The sequence below is a fragment of the Varanus komodoensis genome, unplaced genomic scaffold (genome assembly GCF_004798865.1).
Source record: "Varanus komodoensis strain SLA01 unplaced genomic scaffold, ASM479886v1 scaffold9, whole genome shotgun sequence".
Taxonomy (NCBI): Eukaryota; Metazoa; Chordata; class Lepidosauria; order Squamata; family Varanidae; genus Varanus; species Varanus komodoensis.
In genome coordinates this window covers 28611532-28622282 of record NW_025336598.1, presented here as the reverse complement: position 1 = coordinate 28622282, position 10751 = coordinate 28611532, and the positions used below count along the sequence as shown (strand labels likewise).

General features: G+C 42.0%; 1 protein-coding gene and 1 long non-coding RNA gene across 6 annotated transcripts in view; both read left to right on the top strand.

Moving 5' to 3' along the window:
- The first annotated feature begins 21 nt into the window (after nucleotides 1-21).
- Nucleotides 22-1572, top strand: LOC123017008. The gene is made up of 2 exons (XR_006413523.1): nucleotides 22-100; nucleotides 1037-1572. It is a non-coding gene; the product is annotated as an uncharacterized LOC123017008 (long non-coding RNA).
- Nucleotides 1573-1961: 389 nt separating this feature from the next.
- Nucleotides 1962-10751, top strand: part of UBR3 (ubiquitin protein ligase E3 component n-recognin 3) — a 111954-nt gene continuing 103164 nt past the window's right edge. For all 5 annotated transcript variants that reach the window (XM_044417963.1, XM_044417965.1, XM_044417964.1 and 2 more), the window contains exons 1-2: nucleotides 1962-2671; nucleotides 10444-10583. In XM_044417963.1, the coding sequence (XP_044273898.1) occupies nucleotides 2217-2671; nucleotides 10444-10583 (595 nt within the window). In that variant the 5' untranslated portion in view covers nucleotides 1962-2216. The remainder of the gene's footprint in view (nucleotides 2672-10443; nucleotides 10584-10751) is intronic.

The window sequence follows — 10751 nt, the reverse complement described above, 5'->3', positions numbered from 1 at the left end:
GCTCGCTTTTAGTTCCTAAAAGGTGGTAAATTCCGCTCAGGAGTCCGTACTTGCCCCCTCTTCTGGAAACAGGAAAAACGGGAGAAAACCAACGGAGATGGTAACTCTCAGTTTGGATAGATACGCTGTGGGGTGGAACAGCTTGGACTGAAGAAATCCGGTTTAACAAGATTGTGAATCGAAATGTTGCTAAGTCTGTAATCCTTCACAAAAACGCAATAAGGAAATAAGCTGATTTAGTAGATTTTACTTCTGAGTAAAGATGCATCGATTCGCAAGGTGGAGCTAGGCGCGCCTAAACCCATTGAAATGTATATTTAACACCGCTATCATCTGCACAAGACTGCAGTTTTATTGTGTAATCCTTATTCTATTCAAATCATGGCTATTCAGAAGTAAGCGCCATTGAATTCAATGGCATTCAAATAGTGTTCACCCCCATCGGGATGTATTTTGTATCTCCACTTTCCATTTTGTTACTTCTGTACTGGACTGTGTAGAAGCCCAGACCGGTGCCCTCCAGATGTGTTGGACTACAATTCGCAACGTACTGAGTGGGAAATGCTGGGAGTTGCAGGACCTTTTTCTATCTAATCAGGCACCTTAAATAATTTATTTTAAACATTAGTAGCTGCAATGAAGAATGGCTGTAGCTCACTGATAAGATTCCATCCTTTACGTGCAAAACTCCCCAGATTTCAATCCCTGGCATCCCTTGGTAAAGCCAGGAGACACCCCTGCCTGACCTGCAAGTGTTGTTGCCAGCCAGGGTGTATAGACTGAGTCAGATAATTTTGAACTAGGGGGATCGAGTATTCGACTTGTGGTTACGGAGCACCTTATGTTTCTAATAGATCCCCCACAAAGGGCAGGGGGCGATGAGAAGTGAAATAAGTGGCTCAGCTTATAATTTGAAACGCTTAAACTCCTTGTTCTTTATCCTTGTGAAAAATAAAGGCCATGTTTTATAGCCAGATTGATTACTACAGGTCGCTTCATCGGATTGTCTTGTCTTGTTTCGAATTCTTCTGCTTAGGACTGGCTGGACTCCTGCGCCTTCAGAGGAAATTGAATGGGTGAAGCCTTTTCTGGCACGGAGACAAATGCTGGGAAAAGCTTCAAGCCAGGACGATCTTCGAATAAAATCTACCAAACATTCGTCTCTCAGGCTGCTGTTAAAAGGACGCATTTACACCCTAGCTGGATTAGACGGACCCCACAGGTCCATGTGGTTTAGTGTCATCTTTCCTACAGGGGGTGACCAGCCAGATGCCTCTGAGACGCCTACAAGGAAAGCATGAAGATAGTAAGTCGCCAGCCAGCCTTTACCCTCCGACGGCGCCCAGTCGCTTACTTAACTGCCTCGCTCATCATGGAAGTGTGCAGAAGTCCTTTCGTCGATGATTTGTTTTTGTCCAGCCCCGCTTTAAAGTATCTCAGCTCGTGGGTGTAGCGAATCAATTCAAAACCTTAGCAATGGGGCAGCCTTACAGAAAAAGATGCAGCTCGTCTCGATCACAGCAATTCTTACCCATGAGAGTTAAATCAATAAAAAGGACGTTTTACTCCCGAGTTAGTTCAGACTGTGCGGTTATAGGGTCGTTTAACAAGAAGCATAGTTTAAAACACCTGTTTGGTCCTTTAGGTAGTCTTTCCCATAAGCTGGTGCCCGCCTTTTGGATTACAACTCCCATTATTCTGGACCATTGGCCATGCTGGCTGAGGCTGAAGGAAGGTGCACTCCAAAACATCTCGAAAGCAGCAGCTTAGGGAGGGCTGTCTTAGAAGGCCTTGAGTAGGTATATAAGAGTGCGTTTTATGCTCTTCCGTGAGTGTGCTCGCTCGCGCGCGCGCACATAAACACAGAGGCAGCGGCTGTAGCGCCTTTGCACGGCAGAGAGGGGTTGAGGTTGCTTCAAGCCGCGAGTCCCGGGAGGAGGGCGAGGGCGGGGAGAAGCGAGCGGCCAAGAGCCAGCCAGGCGCGGGGGCAGAAGCCCTGGAGGGCCGCGAGGAATAGGCGGCTTGAGACGGGCAGGGTGCCGGCTTTCCCGGCTATCGCGAGAGGCGCCGCTAGGAGAGGAAGGGAGGGGAAGGCTGGGTTGAGAGAGAGGGAGAGGGATTGAGCAGAGGCTGGCGAGGAAGGGAGTTCAGTAAGGGCCGGCAGATTCCGCTGCCACTAGCAGCTGCTGTTGCTGCGGGAGTCGCAGGTGGCCGTCATGGCGGGCGCCGGAGCCGGAGCGAGCACCCAGGAGAAGCGGGCCACGGCGGCGCGCCTGAAAGCGGCCCTCAGTGTCAGCGCTGCCGAGGAGACCGAGGCTGCCGGGGAGCTGCAAGCGCTCCTGGAGCGGGTGCTGTGCCCGGCGGCGGGCGGCGGCGGCGAGGCGGTGTCCGAAGCGCTGGCATGGTGCCGCTGCCTGCTGGCGGGCGGCGAGCCTTGGGACAGCTTCGTGCAGGCGGTGAGGGCCTACGACCCGGCCACGCTCTGCGGCCTGGTGTGGACGGCCAACTTCGTGGCCTACCGCTGCCGGACTTGCGGCATCTCGCCTTGCATGAGCCTGTGCGCCGAGTGTTTTCACCAAGGCGAGCACGCCGGACACGACTACAATATGTTCCGCAGCCAGGCGGGGGGCGCCTGTGACTGCGGCGACGGCAACGTCATGCGGGAGGCCGGGTGAGTGCTGTGTGTGTTTTTCTGTGCGCGTGTGTACGCGTGTGAGTGGGGGGTAGTGTCACCTGCAGTCTGGCTGACGGGTAGTCGGAAGGAGGACCCTGTGTGCAGCTGTGCTTAAAAGGACGAGGTGAATCTGCTGCTTACATTATCACTCACTACTTGGCTAGGCGTGTGTAAAAATAATAGTCCCTGACTCTGATCTGGGAGAACCGGTAAGTGTGGACCTGTCTAAAGATTCAAGCCTTCCATAGCATGGTGCCCTCCAAAAGCTTTGGACTTCCAGCAGCTTCAAATGGTCAGGAATGTTTGGAGTTGTTGACCAAAGTATCTGAAGGGTACCAGTTAGGGAAGGCTGACCTACTGCATCACATTCATTCATCTGGAATAAATAGTTGCCTTTGGTTCTGCATTCATGTTCCTTAAGTTTAGGTGGTAACAAACAAAATAATTTTTGATCTTTTATAGATATGTGTTATAACCCTATACATGTTTTTTAAGAAGTAATTACACTCCTTAAATTCAGTGGGATTCTAAAGCACTATGCCACTGATGGTGTTCTAGGGAAAGTGAAGAAGGCAGATTTTAGGATTTTGTGGTTTTTGCTGCAACTCTGGGATCCACTAACTTGATCCAGGTTTTCAGTAGTGGCTCAGGAATGCAAATACGCAACCCAGGGATCTGTTTGCAGTACCAGAACAGGAGCTCAAACACAACTACTCTTCCATACACATCAGGTTCTGTATTCCCCTAAGCTTTCTTGCTGTAAGCGGCTTGATTCAGGAGAGAGTGGAAAGGCTATTTGTTGTTCAGTCAGTGGGAGTTTGAATTGTAGGTGATTCCTAGAGAACTACAGATCATTGGATTTGGCCTCTTGTCTTGAGATTCTGTACCTATGATTCAAACATGCGTTTAGTGGTTTGGTAAGTGCATCCTTTGTGCATGTTATGATGGTGCGTGTGTATTTGTGTGAAATCACTAAGGATGATAGAAAATCATCCAAAGGGTAGAAAGTGGTATGTATTAATATTATTTGGTATTGCACTTTCAGGTATTGAAAATAGTTTAGATATATTAGTCAAAGTCCTTGCAACAACTCTGTAAGGTATAATTATTCACCGTATTGCGAATGTGTGAACTGAGAATGAGAGAGTAAATACTCAAGGCCAACTAGTGAATCAGTGCAGAAGCATAGTCCACACTGGCAACTTCCTGGTTTGTAGTTTTAAGGTGCAGTTCTATCCATGTTTAGACAGAAGGAAAGCCCTATAACTCCCAACATCCTTCCAGGCAGCCATGCTGGCTGAGGCATGCTGGGAATTGTAGGACTTTTTCTATTTGAACTGGTGTAGGATTGTGCCAGTAGGAGGGGAAAATGAATGTGGGAAAAGATTAATGATTACACACTTCCTCTGTATTAATGAATCTAGGGTGGCAGCAAAACCACAGTTTTATGTTTTTAATGAAACTTTTAACCTACATCAGTATAATGCTCATTTTATGTACAAAGGTATGATAACAAGTTAATAAGAGTTCTTCAGTTTGTGCCTTCAACTCACAAAATTAATATAACAACATTGTCCTACATTATGCTTTGTAGTTTTAGTTATTTTCATTTTTTACATATCTAATCCACCTAGTAGACAATACTGTGTTAATGTATGTGTTCTGGAATGAGTCATATAAACCACAGGAGTAATACTGTCAGACTGTTTTACACCTGTTAACCTTTCCTCTTGATACGTAAAATATGCCATGGTCAAATGCTTTTTTCTGTAGTTCTCTGTGGTCACACTTGCTTGACATGCTAAGTCACTGTGTGAATGCAACATGTGGGTTGTTCTTCCTGCTCCTCTTGCCCCCTCAGTCTTCCAGCCCATATCCCAATGTCCTTTACTGGTGCATTTCAATTGACAACATGGCAATGGGTCCTTTTGTACAAATATGTATTTTTGCCTTATTAGTTTCCATATCTTTTACCTATTCCACTTGGCTGCTCTGTTTTACAACTGAGAGAGAAGGAAATTGGCTAAGCAAGACTGCATATATTTGACTGCCATTGAAGCTCACTTGCAAAATGTGACAAAAGAAGTAAAGATTCCCAACACAATTGTGCAATTTTTGGGAGGCTGAAATTTAGTTTTAAAAGAATGGCAAACCAGTGATGGTTGCTCCAAAGTATCACTTGAACTTCAGTAGAGGGGCTGTCATTGGCAGCAGCATGAACAAGATTGTGAAGAGTGGCAGATGTTTTTGCTGCTTGTGCTGTGCAGCACACTAGCTGGTCTCCACAATCTACAGTGTGATTGCTATCGCAGCTTTGAACAACACAACCATTGAACAATTCTGAGAAGAACCTATAGGTTGATAGGGTGGCCTTTTGCTGAAAAACAAATTCATAACAGTTTATGATAAATCCAGGTGAGCCAGTGGCTGTTCTGAACCAGTGGCTTGGATCAGTTATGGACTGGATGAAGGCTAATAAGCTGAACATTAATCCAGACAAGATGGAGGTACTGTTGGTGGGCAGTCCATCCATCCAACTGGGAAATTTTTAACCTATCCCAGGTGGGGTTGCACTCCCCCTAAAGGTTAAAGTCGGTAGCTTGGGACTGCTCCTGAACCCCAAGTTGTCACTTGTCTTGCAGGTGACCTTGGTGACCAGGAGCACCTTCAATTAGCTTAGCCTGATTTTTCAGCTGTGTTCCTATTTGGATGAGCAGAGCCTTGATTACCGTAATGCACTCTGCTCAGGGATGCCTTTGAAGACGTTCCAGGCACTTCAGTTAATGCAAAACAGAGTAGCATGGCTACTAACAAGGACCAATCCCAGAGAGCACATCAGGCCAGTCCTCTGCCAGCTCCATTGGCTGCCTGTTATTGCCTGGGCCCAGTTCAGAGTGCTCATATTAACATACAAGGAACACTTGTCTCCATTTATCTCTACCAGACTACTAAGATCTTCAATGGAGGCCCTCCTTTGTGAGCCTCCCTGCAAATTAGGTGAGTGGGGGGTGCGGGGTGGAACTGGCAAAAAAGGGGCCTTTTCTGTTATCTCACCTCAGTTTTGGAATTCTCTCCATAAAGAGGTGCTACTGGCACCCTCATTATTTTGCTTTCACTGCCAAGTAAGGAGTTTTTAATTTAGTGCTAAGTCAATTATGTTTTTAGAATAAACATAGTTTTATCACGCTATTTCTCTGTTTGGCTTTATTGCTGGTTTTTTTGTTTTCCTGTTTTGTATTTTATATTAACTGAGTTTTATGTCACTTCAGATGTTATAGTTTTAATCTTATGGTTTTATGGCTATGTTGTTGTACATTTCTTGTGAGCTGCCCAGAGAGCCCCTAAGCTATGGGGAGGCATACAAATACAATAAAATTAATAAATTCTACTGGCTTTATCAAGTAATCTTTATAGATCATTTTAATTATCAGCCAGCATCACTGCATCATCTACATATCAATTCTCCATTAACAATGATATTTTCTTGTGAATCAGCAAGTGCTTCTTTAAAGATGTTTTCAGAGTAAAAATTTAAAAGCAAAAGTATACATCCATGTTGTACTCCTCTTCATATTTCTAAATCTTCTGTTATCTTCATCTTCCATACAGCTTTTGGTGGCCAATACAAGTGTTTGATTATATGATACCTCTAAGAATCAAGAACAGTCTTGATTCATTAAGTATTTGTGTAATCAGAAAGCTGTATTAGCAGCATTTGCTAACAGGATAGATTCTTCCTCATCTCTGACTTCCAAATCCATAGGCTTGGGGATCCTCTGGACAAGATTTTGGGGTGGGGGATGGGAAAGTACCATTGCATGAGCAGAAGTGAAGTCCATTGAATGTAGGCCATTGTGTATGTTCATGTACATTAAAAGAATTTGGTTCTCTTATATATATGTCTGTATCATATAGCATAATGTCTTGGATTCATACAAGCACAGTCTGACTATAGAACAGGCACAAAGGTGTTGCTTTGTTGTTATTGCTGGAGTGTTAACTTAGGATGTTGTGACTCTGGTCTGATGTTACTTTGTCCAGAATTTAATCCAAGATTAGACTGGGAAAAGTCTTGCATGTGTTCTCCCTTTTTCTCCTCAGTTCAGGTAGGTAGTAACTCATAAACTAGGAGACCCCTGGTGTGAGGAATCACCTTGAGATGTGCTACCATGCTATTTCAAAGCAATGGAACCTTGTGTTGTGTGTCTTCTTGTGATACTCGTAACAGTTTAAGAAACTGACCCATGACAGGAGCTGACTATGTATTTATTTTTCATGCCAGTGAATATCAGAGTAAACATATTGATGACCCCTTCCACATGGCTTCTTACGTTACTGGAGTAGAATGTAAGGAACTACAGAGCTGTTGAGGCCCAGTAGGATCTGGCTTACTGTTCTCTTCGTACTTCTGAGGACTGGGAAAATCCCATTTTCAAAGAAGTTCTTTAGTACCTAGAGTGAGGAATGTGGGAAAAAGTACTTAACTTCAAGGCTTACTGTTGATCTCATGCCTAGTGGACTTCCAGGGCAAAGTAACACCTGAACAAAGCATGTTAGTAAATGCCCTGGATATAATATAGGAGAGCAAAAACAGAGTTACAGTATTATCTTTTGAAAGGTGTATCATGTACTTAAGTTTTGTAGAAGCATTGGAGGCAAAAATACCTGCTTTTTCTGGCATAATAGACAGATGTAAATCAGTGAAGGCATAATTTCAGCTTCACAGTAGCACTTTTTTGGCAGGACAGAATGATCAAGTGCTGCCAAATTATGACAGGAGCAATTTGCTGTCATAGTGTAAGCATGTGATAGCTGGAGTCATCCTATCCCCTGCCCCCAATTTAGTAAGGACTGATGTGTGAATGCTGAATATATGCCAGTATGTAAACAGTTCTCAAATATTGTCTGCTCAGTGTGATGGACATTGCCTATTGTTGGTATGAATGCTGGAGAGAAAAGGAAAAGACAACTGTAGAACTCAGTCATTTTTATTTTCATACACAAATGCTGTCTCATCTCTCTAGGCAGCTCTGCCTTATAAATTGAAGGAGGAAAAGAAACAACTAAGTTGTCCTAGTTTTTTTTTAAACAATGCTGCTTGTTACATTTGCTAAATGCTCATGAGCAAACATTCTTCTCCCCCTTTTTTCTGACATTATTGACTTGATATGTATTTGAATTTTTCTATTATATGCAATATTATTTCTAAATATTAATAATGAAATGGGGGTGGAGAGAACATTTCTCAAATGTAGTTGTGGTGTGGGGGCAAACTGAATTTCTGTTTTTAGGTGTGTTCTGTGTGCTTCTGGGTTAGATGTCTGTTTTGGCAAGTCCAGTATCACATTATGGAAGGAAATGTGGCAGATGTCCATAGGGATGTTTCTTTGCAAATTAAAACTGCTGGGTTATTTTAGGGGTTAAACAATCCAGCAGTTAGCTCATGTTTACTATTGTGTTAACTGCTGGGTTGTTTTGCCTGTAACTTATGGTCCATGTTTGCATGCTACTCTCACAAGCAACAGTCGGGCTGTCTGAAGTTTTCTTTATAGAAAAGTGGAAATGACTTGCTTGTATTGTGCATCTTGGCAACTAGTGGCTTAATTGATTAACTTAAAGTTTGTTGCCATGACATCAACTCTGCCCTGTGAAAAAATCCTAGAAACTATTACTGCATGTATGCTCTCAACAAATCATTGAGAGTACCTGTAGCTTTTCTTGTTGTGTTGGTATGATTAGCAGCTGCAAGAATAGCCCTTCTCCTTTTTTAGTAGGACCAAGACAGCACACACTTTTCTTACATTGATCTCCAGGTTGTTTGGTTTCATTTCATGTTGAACTTGTGTTGTTTTGGGAGAATCAACCTTGTACTTTCATTCTGATAAAAACATTACGCAAGCACCATGAGTCTCACTTTCTATTTCACTCGTAAAGCTGTACTTCTACTTCTGTTGAGTAATTTGCTATTGCAAATGAACCTGCAGTTGGGTGTTTCAGTACATTTTAAACAAAAGAGTCTAATGAATACTGCAAGATCCAGCAGTACTTTATTCTCTTGGCGCTGGAACTGTTGCAAGTGGTTCTCTGTGTAAATAGTTGGTAGGTATAAGGAGGAAATCAAGGAAAAACCAGATCTAATAGCTTTTTCAAGCACACAGCACCTTTGTTAAGACCACAGGCTTGGCTTCTAGTGTTCAGGCTTTGTAGAGCTTGAGCTAACACGTGATAGCTGTAACTGGCAGGTTTTCTGATGATTGCTTGTCTCTTATTTTTAAAAAGGAAAAGTGTTAATTTCAGTGAAAAACTAACTACAAAGTGAAAAATACAAATAAGTCATTAATTGAGTGGATGTGTACAAATGAATAGGTATGCACCTGTATGTACAGAATAGTTTACTTTTAAGTACACCAGGACAAGGTTTCAGTACAGCCTTTTCCTTTCCCCCTCTGTTCATCAGTGAGAATGATTCTGTCAGTCTTCAAAATTATCTTGGTTGACAGTTTCTTAACTACCCTTTTCCCTGTTGATGGAATACAGGCAGGAACACTAAATTCAAAACCAAGGGGTATGGGCTGCGTTCTAGATTTAAAGTGCAACTGAGTATGCCTGACATAACTTTGCCAACTCTTGCTGCACTAGGCTTTTGGGGGGGAGGGGAACATGGCAATTTTTAATATGCTGGTCAGAATTTCACCAAATTAATAAAAGGCATACCTCCTCGTCAAGGCTGAATAAGGCACTTCAGTAGTTTCCTCCAGAATCTGCAAGAAATACTTAATATTCCAAGCCATGGGTTGGAGTGAAAAGCAGAAATGTGTCACCTTTTGGCACACTTAAACTTGCTGTATTCGTGGCAACTTATATTGGATCACTTTGATATTTTGTGCTATAGTATACATTATGGTTGCTACATTTAAAATGATCAACTGACCAGGTAAAATTATTAACTTAGAATTTAGAAGGTTATAATGCTAGAAGCTTCTTTGTGATTCACCTTAGCTAAAGGGGCTTTGCTATGTCACTTCAGTGGTATTTGAGTTCTTTATGACATCTGTGACCTGTTTAAGGGAACAATGGATGAAAATAGTTTTCATCATTCAGTAAGTTAGCATAAATTAGTTTTGAATTGTAGGAATACTATAACTATCAATAGCTTTGGAATACCCTCCCTGGGAGGTCCACATTGTACTTTCACTTGGATTATTTTCCTGCAGCAGGATAAGATCTTTTATTCTCTCAGGCTTTTAATTTTTAGCATTCTGTTTGTTTTACTCCTCATGATATGATAATTAGCAGTATTTATATACCAGTTCTCATTGAATAAACTCTGAATGTTTTAAAGCTCAATTTTAAAATTGCCCCTCTTTATGTTTACATAGTCTTATTTTTAACTGCCTTGATGCTTATTTTTTAAAAATATTTTTGATGCTGCATTCAGTTTCTTTTATTTGTAGATGGTTTTACTGGCTTTTAAAAATACATTTTCTTGTGTTTATTGTTGTTATCTATATCACCATGAAAGCTGTGCCTATAGGGCAACTCATATCTGTAATGAATGAATGAATGAATACAAATTTCTGTAAGATATAGATGAGGAGGAAGATGAGAGCTATGTTTTGTTAAAGTAACTGTGCAATAAACTAAACTCATTTTGAACATATAAGCTTACATTTATATATGTACCTGTAAGTACAGATTAATTAGTACCTTTATCTTTTGTATTATTTGGTGTCTGGTAGTGTTTAATTTTGAATATATTTGCTTTACAGGTTTTGCAAAAGGCATCGGATAAAATCAAGTTCAGAAGTTCCATCTGTTCCAAAAGATCTCCTGATAATGTCAGAACTAGTTCTTCCACAATTCTTTTTTTCTCTTATTCAGTACTTAAGGGAAGGTTACAGTGAGCCAGGTATGTTTACATTTTTGGATAGTCTTACAGGACAAATTCCTAACACTGCTACTAAGCTTCATTTTGTTTACTGTAGATGAATGATAATTGCCTACCGACAGTGACACATGCATTGGTTACTTCCCGATTGGATTTCTGTAACGCACTCTTTGTGGGGCTGCCCTTGAA